The following is an 18,105-nucleotide window of genomic DNA, read 5'->3' on the forward strand; positions in this document are numbered from 1 at the left end:
ACCCTCCCTATTGACTCCTCCCAGAAATGTGCTCCACTTTTTCATAGATGTGGATGGATTAGCCTATCAAAAGGGACACTAACCTACCATTAACAACAATAAAGGTCTGCTCTTGCCTCGCTACCACGAGCAGACAGCCAGCACATCCACAGCCTCAACACTGACAGTGCCGCACACACACCAAAGTAAACAAAGGATTGCAATGCTATTTGATGCTTACTTGCAAGCAGTGAGTGGTATGTGAACTTTCTAAGTGAGACCCAAAGCCATTTGTCAGAAAGAAGCAAAAGCCATTTCAATTATAAAGGTTTAGGGATTAGGAGCTAGACAGACAGCAAAACTCATAAATGTGATGTAGTAAGAGAGAGGCAGGCAGTAGCATTCTCATAAGCTTTATCGCACCCTGCTAAACATCCCTAAAAGTAGGTGTGGCAATGTGGGCTACCTGCTAACGGGTCCTGAATTGTAAAGTATTTTTAAAAAGAGCCAGTAAACACTTTTGTGCTGCTATAGAATAACATATCAGACAAGTCAATGTTTTTAAAACAAATTAACTTTTTTTTACTACAATTATTTTTCAATAGCCAAACTCCCCCCCCCCCCTCCCCACCATTTGCCTTATTTGGAAGAAACAGATATGTAGCACAGTTAGCCTTGAGAAGTCAGCAGGGTGAATTTCAACATCTGAGAATGAAAGTTATATGAAAAGGGGACAAAATAAGTAATTAAAATATATTGTAAAGACGTTTCATTTTTCAGGAGTTAACATTTTATATACACATCTCAAGGTGTTTATTGTCCCTTTAAATACAGAATAAAATAGGTTTCACTAAAAAAAGAATATTTGTTATTTAATAGCATACCTGAATGCAATCATGCATTCATTAAAGGGACACTGAACCCAAATTTTTTATTTTGTGATTCAGATAGAGCATGCAGTTTTAAGCAACTTTCTAATTTATTCCTATTATCAATTTTTCTTCGTTTTCTTGCTATCTTTATTTGAAAAAGAAGGCATCTAAGCTTTTTTGGGGTTCAGACTCTGGACAGCACTTGTCAGCAAGGACAACGCAGGTGGTTCACCAAAAATGGTCCGGCATCTAAACTTACATTCTTGCATTTCAAATAAAGATACCAAGAGAATAAAGAAAATTTGATAATAGGAGTAAATTAGAAAGTTGCTTAAAATGTCATGCTCTATCTGAATCATGAAAGAAAAAAAAAAATTGGGTACAGTGTCCCTTTAAGTGTATGTTTACTGACACATTAAAATGTTTTAATGCAGAGTAAGTGTTGTAAAATACAGATCTGACGGTGGCTATTCAAAGCACGATTGAGATGCTCTTAACGTGCACAAATAGAAATATGAAGAAATATTACATTATTGTTTTATAATTATATTGTAAAATTAAATTTTATAAAGCATTTTAAGAAAGAATCAAAGGTCACTCTGAAAGAGAAAGTGTTAATCTTATCTAAGCAGCTATAGAACAATACAAAATAGATCTATTATTCCTCATCTGCACAGTTGGTTCCTACAGTAGGGAAGTGGTTAAAAGCAGCCAAGAATATAATAAAGCATTAGATAAAAAGTGAAATCTCCCAGAATTTAGACAAAAGAAGCTGTATTAAAATAGACTTCCATTGAAATATCTGAAAGGCCGTTATCAGCCTCTGTCATATCTCTCAGAGTTGCTGCCACTAAAAATGGAAGGCTGTATTTCAACAGTGTGTCTGATTACTTACACACAGGCTGCTGTGTAAAGGCACTATTAACTCTTTCACTGGTGGCAAGTCGAGGAGCCATTTTTAGAGGAATAAAAATAAATAGATCTTTTGCAATTTAATTTTTTAAATGTATTAACTATAAACCAAATACAAAACGACAAAGCAATTAGAAAATGCAATTTTAATGATTAGGTCCGTCTACGATAGAGTTTCAGTAGTAATTTTTGAATGGTAAATTATAGTGATTTTCCCAGCTCTGTTGTACATTTTTGTAAAGAAAAAATAAATAAAAATCTTACTTTATTAAGGCCATTAGATTTTCAAGCAAAGCCTTGCAAACACATATACAGATAAAAAGCACAGGCTGAACAGTCAAGTGTAGAGGGGGGGGGGGGGAACAATGTTTATCTCTGAACAAATTTTAAATATGTGCTCCATTTAAAAAAATGTATAAGATGGCAAAGTGTTTCCTACTCCAATATACAGTAATTCTGTGGAACATACACCTTAGTTGCGTTTGAGACCTGTATCTCTTATGAGAACAAGGTAGGGCTAGATGGATGTAGAACAAAAACAACAAAAGTAATGTTATTGCGCTTGACTATCTGTGCCTACAGTGGATTATGTAGTAGCATATATATTATTAAGAGAAAGTAAAAACAGATTAAAATGTTACTACTTAAACCACAATATAATTAAATGAACAATATGCTTTCTTATAGTAAGATAGAACAACTATTAGGTGTTATTATATATTACAAAGGACTATTCACTTGTATAAAATTTAAATGACAGAATATTTAGTACACAGGAATTCGATTCTACACTTGAGATTAAAAAACTGCAGTGCTAGTATATTTCGGTCCTGTTAGCGCCAAAGGGAAAATATCAATGTTCACTCGTGGGTGATAGAAAAGCAGCAAAATGGAATATGTCCGGGTAACCAAATTCCAAAATACCCTAATACATAGGGAGCAGTACCTTTAATAGAAATCCCAATGGTTGAAGACAGTGAAAAACTTGCTGTTAGCAAAGAGCCACCTTTCCCCGTGTGCAGGGCTGTCCTTCTCCCGGTGCAGCTTCGAATCAGTCAAAGAAATCCTTATTTGACTTGTAGCGTGTTCATATATGGAAAGAAAAGAAAAAGAAGCGCACCAGGGTACGATTCAAGTGTAAATTTATTAACATAAAACACGCAACTTACAATGTTGCACTTACTGAATAGAAAATAAAATGAGCCTGTAGACTGTGTCTATATTTGTATGCGCTGGAACAGAAGATGGCAAACAGTTCCTAGTCGCCAGTCTCGGTAGCTGCTAGGCGTCCGGACTGCCCTCTGCACTACCACAAAAACCGTCCACAAAGGAGAACCAGCAACAGTGCCTTTATCCTCGACGTGTTTCCCCCGAACTTCGGTCGGGCTTTTTCAAGAGGTAAATGGATGCTGGGCGCCAATTTCAAACAGCATCCATTTACCTCTTGAAAAAGCCCAACCGAAGTTGGGGGGAAACGCGTCGAGGATAAAGGCACTGTTGCTGGTTCTCCTTTGTGGACGGTTTATGTGGTAGTGCAGAGGGCAGTCCGGACGCCTAGCAGCTACCGAGACCGGCGACTAGGAACTGTTTGCCATCTTCTGTTCCAGCGCATACAAAGATAGACACAGTCTACAGGCTCATTTTATTTTCTATTCAGTAAGTGCAACATTGTAAGTTGCGTGTTTTATGTTAATAAATTTACACTTGAATCGTACCCTGGTGCGCTTCTTTTTCTTTTCTTTCCATACTAGATGGATGTAGACAGATCTTATAGGAAGCAAAGGAATCAAAAGAATGGGGGGGGGGGAATTGGAACTACTGCAAATTTGCCATTTTGCTATCAGACATATGAGAAGTTTATTCTGGATATATATTGACTAGATCATTGGACCATTTAAGGAAGGGGCAAATGTTTTGCAACATTCGAAAATTAAAATAATTTTAACATTTGTTTGTTTTGAATGTTTGTATAACTAACATTTGTTTAAGGTAATAGTACTTCTAATGATATCTTTAAATGTAATATTTGATTCAAATTAGATTGATATATATATGCAACAGTATTTCTAATGCTCTCTTTAAAATATAAGATTCAAATTAAGCAATATTTGAAATACAAATATATTAATTTTAATTTTTCTATATATTATGTATCAATTTACTAAATTCCCTACCACATGAACTATTGAACTTCTAAAAAGTATTTGTTTTATTGAATGTTCGATCTAATTACATTTGAAAACTAAAGTAACATTCGATTACCGAATTTTAATGGATTTTTGTTCTGATCAACATTCAATTGTCCAAAATGAATGTCCACAGGACTATTTGTTGTACCAAGCAAATTGCACTTTCGCCACATTTGCCCATCCCTAATACCATTGTTATCTGTAGTGCCCGTGGATAACACTTACACTTTCGAGGTTCCAGTCCCTTGTTCACACATACAGGGTGCTTGACTGGAGGATTTTGGGTTCTTTGAAGACAGGCCAACATGGTTAAAAGGATGTGAGGTCAGCTGGGCAGATGGTCACTCTGTAGGGAAAAGTAAACTTAGTCAGACACCTCATTTCTTAGTAAACAGATACAAATTAAAATATTTTCCCCAAAATGTTTTATGTTAATGATTCATTTAGAGCATACAATTTTAAATAACTTTCCAATGTACTTATTTTATCAAATTTGCTTTGTTCTTTTGTTATAGTTTGTTGAATGAGCAGCAATGCATCATTGGGAGCTAGAGAAACCAATGAAGAGAGGCATTTATGTGCAGCCACCAATCAGCAGCTAGCTCCCAGTAATGCATTGCTGCTCTTAGTCCTACCTAGGTATACTTTTCAACTAAGGATACCAAGAGAATGAAGCAAATTAGATAATAGAAGTAAATTGGAGAGTTGTTTAAAGGAATACTCCTTAAGTAAAAACAGAATATGTTAAAAGTAAAGATAAAAAGAAACAGATTGTGTAAAAAAAAAAAAAAAAAAAATAGCGCTGCCTATAGCGGTGAAAAACTGTTAAAATGCACTGAGATAAGAGGCGGCCTTCAAGGGCTTAGAAATTAGCATATGAGCCTACCTAGGGTTAGCTTTCAACATAGAATACCAAGCAAACAAAGCAAATTTGATGATAAAAGTAAATTTTTTTTAAAAAAAACGCATGCTCTATCTGAATCATGAAAGTTTAATTTTGACTAGACTGTTCCTCTAAGTATAACCCACTGCAAAGTCAACAATGAAACAGAATGATTTATATCCCTTTAAAATGGCATATTCTGTCTGAAATTTTGTATGAATCATGTCCATATTCCCTTCTTCTGGTTAGCTACTATCCTCCAATGACCCCTTGTTCTGGTGTTGCTTTTGCAACCTTTTTATCCAGTTTCTTTTGTTTTATGTCCTTCTGAAGGTAAATAAAAAATATATATATTTATCAGACACCATAAGACTTTCCGGGAATTAATTCAGTATTAAGCTAGTAGCTAGACATTTGAAAATGATTTTTTCACCATTAGTGGTAAAAAGGAAATCTTTCGTATGGAATACACAATCTGAGCTTTTACGGATTTACCCCAGTCCAATAGCAATAGGTTGGAGAGAACAGACAGGAGCACTGTCAAGGATATTATTTTTGGTACACGCATTAATTGCACACCAACCTGCTAGGGATGTATCCGGTCCAATTCACTGGGAAGGGAAGACATTTCACATTCATATACTGTATAGTCCAAAAGCTGGGCATTATTATATTTGTAAATCCACAAATGGGCAATATGCTTCAAAGTGTTTGAGTGGTCTTCTCTATATTGGGGAGCTGCAGAATGAGTTTTAAGAAATATGCTCCATTTGTTTGTGCAGACTTCAGTGAGATAGGACTGAGATATGCGCCCCTTTATAAGCATAGAAAGAAGAGTGGTTGTACATAGGAGTAGTATTGGTTGTTTAAAGGGACACTGAACCCAAAGTTGTTCTTTTGTGATTCAGATAGAGCATGCAATTTTAAGCAACTTTCTAATTTACTCCTATTGTCAATTTTTCTTTGTTCTCTTGCAATCTTTATTTGAAAAAGGAATCTAAACTTTTTTTCTTGGTTTAGAACTCTGGACAGCACTTTTTTTTATTGGTGGATGAATTTATCCACCAATCAGCAAGGACAACCCAGCTTGTCCACCAAAAATGGGCCAAAATCTAAACTTACAATCTTGCATTTCAAATAAAGATACCAAGAGAATAAAGACAATTTGATAATAGGAGTAAATTAGAAAGTTGCTTAAAATTTCATGCTCTATCTGAATCACGAAAGAAAAAAATTTGGGTTCAGTGTCCCTTTAAGGAAGTTAACTGGATTTGGAAATTGGACATTTTAAACACTAAGACATTAAAGTGATTCTTAAATGCTCAAATTAATTTTGTCTTTAAAATTTAACTTAAAGGACTTTAAACCCCAATTGTTTCATGATTCAGATAGAGAATACAATTTTAAACAACTTTCCTATTTACTTCTGTTATCCGATTTGCTTCAGTCTCTTGGTATCATGTGCTAAAGTCAGTGGCTCTGGCCCCCCACGGCAAAGCACTCTCTTTTAAATGAGGCGATGTTTGCACCTCTAAACTAATAGCTGTGCGTGCATACAGAACACTAGCAGCAGACACACACAACTATTGGTTTAGAGGGGAAAACAATTTACCTCTTGTTATGTAATTTGCTTTGTTTTCTTGGTATTTATTTTTTAAAAAGCATACCTAGGTAGGCTCAGCAGCTGCAAAGTACCACTGGGAGCTTGCTTCTGATTGGTGGCTGCAAATATATGCCACTTTTCATTGGCTCACCAGATGTCTTCAGCTAGCTCCAAGTAATGCAATTCTGCTCCTTCAGCACAGGATACTAAGAGATTGAAGAAAATCTGATAATCCTTGGCTCATCTCACAACCTGCCCACTTGACCCTATTCCTTCACAACTTATTTCCTCTCTCTCTGCTTCACTAACCCCTACCCTAACTCATCTCTTTAACCAATCTCTCACCGCTGGCAGATTTCTTGACACATTAAAGCATGCATCAAGAATACCAATCCTAAAAAAGCCCTCGCTTGACCCCTCCACGACTTCTAACTATCGATCAGTCTCCTTACTTCCCTTTGCTTCAAAATTATTGTAACGACTAGTCTATAATCGGCTAACTCAATTTCTCACAACTAACTCCTTACTTGATCCACTACAATCTGGTTTCCGCCCTAAACACTCAACAGAAACCGCTGTTGCTAAAGTAACAAATGACCTGCTATCAGCTAAAGCAAAAGGCCATTACTCCTTACTAATTCTTCTTGACCTGTCCACAGCTTTTAACACAGTTGACCATCCTCTCCTCCTAAAAATACTACATTCATTTGGCATCTGAGACACAGCCCTCTCCTGGTTTGCCTCATATCTCTCAAACCGCTCGTTTTCAATTTCCTTTAACAACATATCTTGTGATCCTATGCCTCTCTCAGTTGGAGTACCGCTCGTTTTCAATTTACTTTAACAACATATCTTGTGATCCTATGCCTCTCTCAGTTGGAGTACAGCAAGGCTCTGTCTTGGGCCCCTTGCTTTTCTCTCTCTATACATCCTGCCTTGGAAAACTTATAGCCTCCTTTGGATTCCAGTACTACTTATATGCTGATGATACCCAAATCTATCTTTCCTCTCCTGATATCTCTCCCTCTTTACTCAACCAGATTTCCAACTGCCTCTCTGCAATTTACTCTTGGATGTCTTTACACTACATCCAACTCAATCTGTCCAAAACTGAGCTGCTTCTTATTCCCCCCTCTTCGAGACATCCAACACCTGACATTTCTCTGACTGTTGGAGACTCTATTCTCAACACCTCACCCCAGGTCCGCTGTCTTAGGGTCACACTAGACTTGGAACTCACATTCAACCCACATATACAACCACTTACCAAATCCTGCCGTTCACACCTACGCAACATTTCCAGAATTCATCTCTTCCATAGTCAAAAAAAAACTACAAAAATACTTATTCATTCCCTCCTTTTGTCACGCATGGATTATTGCAATCTACTCCTAAATGGCCTACAAAACACCGCCTCTCCTCCCTCCAATCTTTTATGAATGCTTCTGCTAGACTCATCCACCTAAGTTGTCGATCTACATCAGCTGCTCCACTCTGCCAGTCTCTACACTGGCTGCCCATACACTCCAGAATACAATTTAAAGTATTAACCCTAACTTACAAAGCACTCAACAGTCTAACTCCCAACTATATTTCCTCTCTCATCGTGAAATATTCCCCATCCCGTCCTCTTCCACCAACCTCTGACCTATGTCTCTGCACTCCTGTTATCTCTACGTCCCACTCCCGCCTCCAAAACTTCACATGTGCTGCTCCTGTCCTCTGGAACTCTCTACTCCACTCCATAAGACTGTCTTCAACCTTGTATAGCTTCAGACACTCCTTGAAAACTCACCTATTCAGAGAGGCTTACCATCTCTCCTCCATCCCTCATCCGAGCCAAACTAATACATGTACATGAACTGCCTGACTCACTGCTGCATATACAACCAATGTAACAAGCTACCCCAACCTTATGTCTCTGCACCCTAAACCTATAGACTGAGCTCTCCGGAGCAGGGCCCTCTTCCTCCTGTACTAGATTTGTTTAGTTTTGTTCCGTTTTGTATTTTATCACAAATCTTTGTCATTGTATACCCCTTTGATTGTACTCAGCGCTACGGAATTTGGCGGCGCTTTACAAATAAATGATAATAATTGGAAAGTTGTTTAAAATGTTGTTCTCTATCTAAATCATGAAAGAAAAATTTGGGGTTAAGTTAAATTTGAAAGACAAAATTAATTGTGTTTCTGATTTTAAATGTTTATTGTAGTAGGCTAAACAAAGGGGTGTGCAACCCCTTTTATACGAGTATTATGACTAATATTGCATTTAACACTTAATTCAGTCAACTTATCTGCAGTCTGCTTATTAAGCATATCTAGCTCATATGCATCTGCATTACTGATGACTGTACCAAACTGGTCTGCGTTATTTTAATACATACGTGCATGTTTATTAAATTACACATTCAGACCTGCATAAAATGTCAGTGGCCTGTACAGGGAGGCAAACTGAAAAAAATATGGAGTAATAGTTTATAGGAACAGGAAACTCAATTTTTCTTGCATGATTTAAACAGATCATACATATTTAAAAAAAAAAAAAAATCAATTTGCCTAATTCTTTTTGTATTCTTTGTTGAAGGAGCAGTAATGCACTACTGGGAGGTATCTGAAATCTAAAAACCATATGTGCAGCCACCAATCAGAAGCTTCTGAGTCTACCTAGTTATACTCTTCAATAAAAGGATACAAAGAGAATGATTGGATTTTGTGTCCCTTTACTCTATGCATGGATTCACATGTTTTTATTGGTTAGTAAAAGGTGTATAGCTGCATGGTGATATAAATAACGATACAAGTATACCTTTATGAGAAAGGTCACCGTGTGAAATACCCATTTACAGACAGCTGAGCACCCTGGGATAACCCTGAGGAATTTACTTTTAAGTCAACATTTTCAGAGAAGCTTAATTGCTAATAAACACTCCTTAGTGTAGCGGTAAGTCATGTAACATTCTCCAACACGTGCTTCAAGATGTATGGGTCTATGGAGTTTTTGCACAAAAATATACAGCAAAACATTGATCTGCTTTATTAGAAACAGAACTATTTTAAAAAAGGTAGGCAAACTGGTTTAAAATATATATATATATTTTTTTCCTTTAACCCATTTTTAAAACCATCTATTTTTTTTTATAAACAAGAGAACAAAAAAAACATGGTTAAAAATATATATATATATATAAAAGATAAGATATTTCCAGACCTACAATGTTATAAATATAAAATGTTTTACTATTGGTATACATATACATATTTTCTTTACAAGCTGCCCGGCATACATAAAAAGAGCAGTCCTTCATTATACGATAAATCAAAAGCATACATAACCTACCCACCATACATACCCTACATATCCTACATACATACTAATTGACATGCACTCATTGTTATTCTTTGATTTAAAGCCAGGGAGCTTTGTTGAATCCCAATATTCAATATTCCACAAGTTAAAGTCACTCACATGACTTGAAATTTCACACAAATTTATGAATAATACAACACAACCTTCTTAAAAACAAGTCAACGTTTCAGCTCTCTATGGACTTTAAAAAGATTGTGTTGGGTTATTCAATAAAAATTGTGTGAAATTTCAAGTCCTTGAGGAATAATTGTGTGCGTGTCTTTTTATGAGTGTGTCATACACAAAAGGAGACATAGTTTAATTTAAACATATTGAATAAAGAAAAGTATTTTACTTTTTAAAATTAATAAATTATATAAAAAAACAAAAATGTATGCTTACCTGATAAATTTCCTTCTTTGCGGGCATGGAGAGTCCACAAAACATTCTACTTACTAGTGGGATATTCACTGGTCAGCAGGAGGAGAGCTGTTAAGTATCACTTCCCTTACCCATAACCCCCAATCATTCTGCAAAAGGGAAACAGAAAAAGAAGGGTATAGAGGTGCCTGAGGACTATACAAAAAAACTTCAGTCTTAAATTGAATAAGGGCGGGTCGTGGACTCAACATGCCCGGAAATAAATAAATTTATCAGGTAAGCATAAATTTTGTTTTCTTTCCTATGGCATGTAGAGTCCACAAAACATTCTAATTACTAGTGGGAACCAATACCCAAGCTAGAATGAATAGGAAGGGAGAACAAAACAGGCAGACCTAAACTGAAGGTACCACCGCTTGAAGAACTTTTCTAAACCGAGCTAAAAGTATCAAATTTGTAGAATTTGGAAAAAGTATGTATGGAGGACCAAGTGGCCGCCTTGCAGATTTGTTCCACAGATGCTTCATTGCTCTAGTAGAATGAGCCATAATTCTCTCAGAACGTTGCTGTGCAGCTGTATCATAAGTTAAACGGATCACACTTCTCAACCAGAGAGAAGCAGAAGTGGCCTTCTGACCCCTACGTTTATCAGAGAAAACAACAAACAGGGCAGAAGACTGCCAAAAATCCTTAGTTGCTTGAAGATAAAATTTAAGAGCACGCACAATATCCAAGTTATGCAAGACACGTTCTTTCTGGGAAGAAGGGTTAGGACAAAATGAGGGAACAACAATTTCCTGCATAATATTGGGAACCGACACTACCTTAGAGAGAAGCCCCTACTAAGGATCGCCTTATCAGCATGAAAAATAAGGTAAGGGGAATCATATTGCAGAGCCGAAAGAAACAAAAAACTTTCAAAAGATAGTAATTTAATATTAACAGAATTGCATCGGCTCAAAACTGAGCCTCCTGGAAAAACTCTAAGAACAAGGTTAAGACTCCAAAGAGGAGCAACAGATTTAAACACAGGCCTGATTCTGACCAAGGCCTGAACATCTGACACAACTGCTAGACGTTTATGCAGAAGAATAGACAGGGCAGAAATCTGACCCTTCAAAGCACTGACTAAAAAACCCTTCTCCAGCCCCTCATGAAGAAAAGCCAAAATTTGAGGAACCCTTACTTTGTTCCAAGAAAAACCCTTTGAATCACACCAATGAAGGTATTTACAGCATACCCTATGGTAAATTCTGCAAATAACTAGTTAACAAGCCTGAAGCATAGTATCTATGACTTTCTCAAAGAAGCCACGTCCAGCCAAACTTAGACGTTCAATCTCCAAGCAGTCAGCATCAGAGAAACCAGATTTGGATGAAGAAAGGGACCCTGAAGAAGAAGGTCCTTCCTGAAAGGTAACCTCCACGGCGGAAGAGATGACATAGGCACCAGATCCAAGAACCAGATCCTGCAAGGCCATACAGGAGCTATTAGAATCAGACATGCTTTCTCCTGTTTGATGCTAGCAATTACTTGTGGAAGCAATGCAAAACCGGTAGAGCATCTATCAGAATGACTTGAGGATCTCTTGACCTTGAACCGTACTTTGGAAGCTTGGCGTTTTGACGAGATGCCATCAGATCCAACTTCGGAATCCCCCACCTGTGAGTTATCATTGTGAAAACCTCTGGGTGGAGAGCCCACTCTCCGGGATGAAAAGTCTGCCTGCTCAGAAAATCCGCCTCCCAGTTGTCCACCCCTGGAATGTGGATGGCAGAGAGATGGCAATTGTAAGACTCTGCTATTATTTCTCTGAATCATATTTTAAAAGGAAGCACAGTATCCCATATAGCAGCACTGAGCAGCAGCTTTTTTTCCTTTAATCATAAGACTCCGCCAACTGGAGAATGCGAGTCACCTCCTTCATTGCCAAAGAACTCAGAGTTCCTCCCTGGTGGTTGATGTAGGCCACCGAGGTGATGTTGCCCAACTGAAATCGGATCAAAGCTAGTTGAGGGCAAGCTATTAAAGCATAGAAAATTGCTCTCAACTCCAAGATGTTTAATGGAAGAGACGACGACTCTGGAGTCCACAGACCCTGTGTTTTTAATAAACCCTAAAACTGCTCCCCAGCCTAACAGGCTGGCGTCTGTGGTCACAATCACCCAGGAAGGCCTCAGGAAGCATGAGCCCCGAGACAGATAGTCCTGTGAAATCCACCCACCAGGAGAGAAACTCTTGTTGGGGAATCCAAATTTATCTTCTGCGAGAAATCTGAGTGGTCCCCGTTTGATTGACAAAAGGAATGATGTCCACGGAGGCAACCATCAGTCCAATCACCTCCATGCATTGAGCCACAAATGGACGAATAGAAGAGAGAAGCAAGAAACATGAAGTTTGGATTTTATGACGTCCGTCAGAAAAATCATCATGGACTCCCAGGGAATCTGATTGTGCCCAAGAAACACACCCTTGTATCTGGTACAAGGGAATTCTTTCCCAGATTCACTTTCCACCTGTGGGAATGAAGAACAACATCTCCGTATGAGATGAGATTTTGCTAGATAAAAAGATGGCGCTTGAACTAGGATGTCGTCTAATAAGGCGCCACAGCAATACTCTGGGACCTCACCACTGCCAGAAGAGCCCCCAGAACCGTTATAAAAAATTCTGGGAGCTGTAGCAAGTCCAAAAGGATGGGCAACAAACTGGAAATGTTTGTCCTGGAAGGCAAACCTTAGATACTGGTAATGATCCCTGTGAATGGGAACACAAAGATACGCGTTCTTCAGATCTATAGTAGTCATGAACTAACCCTCTTGAACCAAAGGAAGAATAGAACGGATGGTCTCCATCTTGAAAGACAGAACCCTGAGGAATTGGTTGAGACACTTTCGGTCCAGAATGGGACGAAAAGAACTACAAATAGATTTGAATAGAAGCCTAGACCCTGTTCCTCTAGAGGAACTAGAACAATCACTCCCAGGGATGATAGGTCCTTTATGCAGTTTAATAAGGCCTCTCTCTTTATCTGGTTTCGCAGATAAACCTTGACAGGTTGAATCTGCCCCTGGGAGGACAAGATTTAAATCCTATTCTGTAACCGTGGGATACTATATCTATGGTCCAAGGATCTGGAATATCATGTATCCAAGCCTGCCAAAAAAAAGAAAGCCTGCCCCCACTTGATCCACTAAAGGATCCCCTTCATGTTGATTTAGAATCAACGGAAGGCTTCTTGGCTTGCTTTCCTCTATTCCATGGCTGACTGGACCTCCAAGACGACCTGGATTGATCCGATTTGGAAGAGGAAGACTTCTCTCCTTTAAAGTTACGAAAGGAACGAAAATTAGAATTATGGCGACCCATGGGTCTATTCTTTTTATCCTGATGTAGGAAAGAACCCTTTCCACCTCTAATGTCAGAAATTATTTCTGCCAAACCTGGACCAAACCTTGGACTTGGATGTAACATCTGCAGACCAAGATTTTAACCACAGAGCTCTGCGAGCTAAAACAGTAAAACCAGAAATCTTAGCACCCAGCCCAAGAACTTGCATGTTGGCAACCAAAACAATACTAGCAACAGGTTGCCACTGTAATCCCTGATGAATGTACATCTTCTTCAAAAAAAGCCTCAAGCTTCTTATCCATGGGATCCTTGAAAGAACAACTATCTTCAATAGGAATATTATTTCTCTTAGCCAGAGTAGAGATAGCATCAGCAACAGGAAACATTTTTAAAAACAGGGGACGGGAAAAGGAATCCCTAGTTTATCCTATTCCTGAGTTATAATATCTGCCATACAGTCTGGAACTGGAAACACTTCTACAGACGAGGGTACATCATACACCCTATTAAGCTTACTAGATCTCTTTGGATTCTCTGCAAAAGATGCAGATTCTTCCAAAGAAGCAAGAACCTCCTTTAAAAGAACTTGGTGTTCTAACTTAAATCTGAAGTTAATCTCCTCTGAATCTGCAGAATTGGTCATTACAGTATCAGAATCTGACAACTCCACCTCAGAAATGACTGAAGAATTATTCTCATCAGATAACAGACAAACTGACTAACGCAGCCTTAGCGGAGTAAGCCTTACTAACATCAATATGTTAAGATTTCCTCTTACACTTACCAGTAACCTTTGGTAAAGCTGATAAAGCTTCAGAAACAGCAGAAGTAATCTGCGCAGAGAAATCCCCAGGTAAAAAAACACCCCCAGGAGGTTGTTGAGAGGAACCGCAGGCTACTGCATGTGAAGCTTGAGGGGAAAGTTGAGGTGTTACTAGGATAACACTATCCTGAGAGACAGGAAGCTCAGGGAGAGACATCTTGTCTTTAAACATTAAAGTTTTATTAAGACATGAAGAGAAAAACTGTACAGGAGGAAATATCTTAGCCTCCAAACGCAATAAGCATTTTTCAAAACAATCAACTTCAGCATTAGTGTCCATTATTGGGTATCAGTTCCTAGCAATTAACAAAAATGTAAATGCCAAAAACAAAATAGGTTTATTTATGTGAAGCAGTAAAAAACATACCTAACAAAAAAACACCTAAAACCCTGAGCTCTGCTGAGGCCTTACCCCTACAGAAGTTGCTATCCCACTAACACAGAATACCGGACACACCCGAAGCAAAGATCACCTCCTTGTAAAAGGAACAGTCCAACCACTTAAAAACTGCAGGCAGAGGAAACTGCAACCTCCACACTTGCTGCGGCAAACTGGCAGAAGCACAGCAAAAAGGGATTGGGCCAAATAAGCTGAGCTGAAATGTAATTGCCCCCAAACAAGTTTAAAGCAAACCTGTCAAACACTTCATACACTCTCCATCTCTGAGCCCGCCCCCCCCCCAAAAAAAAAAATATTATGCCTCTAACATACAGGGAGTGCAGAATTATTAGGCAAGTTGTATTTTTGAGGATTAATTTTATTATTGAACAACAACCATGTTCTCAATGAACCCAAAAAACTCATTAATATCAAAGCTGAATATTTTTGGAAGTAGTTTTTAGTTTGTTTTTAGTTTTAGCTATTTTAGGGGGATATCTGTGTGTGCAGGTGACTATTACTGTGCATAATTATTAGGCAACTTAACAAAAAACAAATATATACCCATTTCAATTATTTATTTTTACCAGTGAAACCAATATAACATCTCAACATTCACAAATATACATTTCTGACATTCAAAAACAAAACAAAAACAAATCAGTGACTAATATAGCCACCTTTCTTTGCAAGGACACTCAAAAGCCTGCCATCCATGGATTCTGTCAGTGTTTTGATCTGTTCACCATCAACATTGCGTGCAGCAGCAACCACAGCCTCCCAGACACTGTTCAGAGGTGTACAGTTTTCCCTCCTTGTAAATCTCACATTTGATGATGGACCACAGGTTCTCAATGGGGTTCAGATCAGGTGAACAAGGAGGCCATGTCATTAGATTTTCTTCTTTTATACCCTTTCTTGCCAGCCACGCTGTGGAGTACTTGGACGCGTGTGATGGAGCATTGTCCTGCATGAAAATCATGTTTTTCTTGAAGGATGCAGACTTCTTCCTGTACCACTGCTTGAAGAAGGTGTCTTCCAGAAACTGGCAGTAGGACTGGGAGTTGAGCTTGACTCCATCCTCAACCCGAAAAGGCCCCACAAGCTCATCTTTGATGATACCAGCCCAAACCAGTACTCCACCTCCACCTTGCTGGCGTCTGAGTCGGACTGGAGCTCTCTGCCCTTTACCAATCCAGCCACGGGCCCATCCATCTGGCCCATCAAGACTCACTCTCATTTCATAAGTCCATAAAACCTTAGAAAAATCAGTCTTGAGATATTTCTTGACCCAGTCTTGACGTTTCAGCGTGTGTCTTGTTCAGTGGTGGTCGTCTTTCAGCCTTTCTTACCTTGGCCATGTCTCTGAGTATTGCACACCTTGTGCTTTTGGGCACTCCAGTGATGTTGCAGCTCTGAAATATGGCCAAACTGGTGGCAAGTGGCATCTTGGCAGCTGCACGCTTGACTTTTCTCAGTTCATGGGCAGTTATTTTGCGCCTTGGTTTTTCCACACGCTTCTTGCGACCCTGTTGACTATTTTGAATGAAACGCTTGATTGTTCGATGATCACGCTTCAGAAGCTTTGCAATTTTAAGAGTGCTGCATCCCTCTGCAAGATATCTCACTATTTTTGACTTTTCTGAGCCTGTCAAGTCCTTCTTTTGACCCATTTTGCCAAAGGAAAGGAAGTTGCCTAATAATTATGCACACCTGATATAGGGTGTTGATGTCATTAGACCACACCCCTTCTCATTACAGAGATGCACATCACCTAATATGCTTAATTGGTAGTAGGCTTTCGAGCCTATACAGCTTGGAGTAAGACAACATGCATAAAGAGGATGATGTGGTCAAAATACTCATTTGCCTAATAATTCTGCACTCCCTGTATAAGCAGTGCCACTTTAACAGAATTCAAATACTTTCCACAATTATTTAACCCCTATAGTGCCGGTACCTTCTAACCTAGAAGGGAAAGCATTTACCTGTGGATCCTGTTCTGTCAGGCAGGAACTGTTTCCTGATGTGTGGCAGCTTCTCCACTTCTTCCAGGGACCTATAGAAAGGAAAGAACAGAGTAACCAACCCTGGTTTTATAATAGGGGTGGCAATAATGTTAGAAGTTAAGCAAAGACCACCTTGCCGTCTTATAACTGCTAATCCACCATTACTCTTACTAAAGAGATTGACATGGACATAGCTAGACCCCAATCCTTGCTTGCAGGGAAAAGTACCCATAAAAGGATTTAAAAAAAATCTTCAGACACCATCTGCGCCATCCTCCTGTGATCAAGGCAAAGAGAATGACTGGGGTTATTTGTAAGGGAAGTGATACTTAAAAGGAACATTAAACATTAGATTTTTCTTTGCATAATGATGATCCATTTATTTAGCCTACACAGGTTTGTTTTTTAAATGTATAGTTTTTCTTATTTTTAAACAACATTGCGATGATTTTCAGACTCCTAACCAAGCCCCACAGTTTTAAAGTATACCAATGTATTCCTACTCCAGCTTGCTTCTGTTTGTGTAAACAGTCTTTTCATATGCAGAGGGAGGGGGGAGCGTCTTGTTTTCTTTTTTGCTTTACACCCACTTTCAGTGGGTTTTCCTGCTAACCTTTTTAACAGAGCTAAACTGGGACCTTCTAAGTAAGTTTTTAAACGTTTTATACTGGATTTTAATATCAGTATCTGTGCATATTATTCTTTATAGTAGTGTGTACATGCATCTATATAAAATTTGGTGTAGTGTCCCTTTAACAGCTCTGCTGGGGTGCTCTTTGCCTCCTCCTGCTGGCCAGGAGTGAATATCCTACTAGTAATTAGAATGTTTTGTGGACTCTCCATGCCAAAAGAAAGAAATAGTGTTCTAAATAAATAAATTCAAAAAAGGGGGGAAAAAAAAAAGGGAAAATATTCTGTTTTTTAGGAGTTTCTAAACCAGGTGTATTATAAATTAGTGAACGACTAACATTTATAAAGGTCTTTGATCATTTCTATGTATTATAGGTTTGCAGAAGAAGCGTTAATTCTACTTGTACGTACATTTTTGGAATTACAGCCTTTCCATGGTATGCAAAACACAGGCGATTTGTATAAATTTAAACAAAGCAGTTCAGAGAAACCGATACAACCTTTAAAAGACCAAGTACAAAGCTGTTATTAAAAGCCAACCAGGTGTCTTGTGAACTCCAATTGTAAACTGTCACTTTTTCTTCTACTTTTATTCAGTTTCTTAATGAGGTATTCATCCTCTGAAAGCTATCTGCGCCACCTCCTTAAGATACTAATTTCACAACAAAATCCATGTTACAGCGTAATTAGTCTTAATGCCTGTCTAAATTCCATCTGTCCTTTCTCAAAGGCAACTGGAGGAGTC

At 38.4% G+C, this 18,105-nt stretch overlaps 1 protein-coding gene across 1 annotated transcript in view; it reads right to left on the minus strand.

Moving 5' to 3' along the window:
• The window catches only part of FAM222A (family with sequence similarity 222 member A), a 75,138-nt gene that overhangs the window by 26,533 nt on the left and 30,500 nt on the right, over window positions 1-18,105 (minus strand). Inside the window, exon 2 of the mRNA XM_053702110.1 lies at window positions 4,178-4,298. Coding sequence (XP_053558085.1) covers window positions 4,178-4,259 — 82 coding nt within the window. The 5' untranslated portion in view covers window positions 4,260-4,298. The remainder of the gene's footprint in view (window positions 1-4,177; window positions 4,299-18,105) is intronic.

Source organism: Bombina bombina, chromosome 2 (assembly GCF_027579735.1).
Source record: "Bombina bombina isolate aBomBom1 chromosome 2, aBomBom1.pri, whole genome shotgun sequence".
NCBI lineage: Eukaryota > Metazoa > Chordata > Amphibia > Anura > Bombinatoridae > Bombina > Bombina bombina.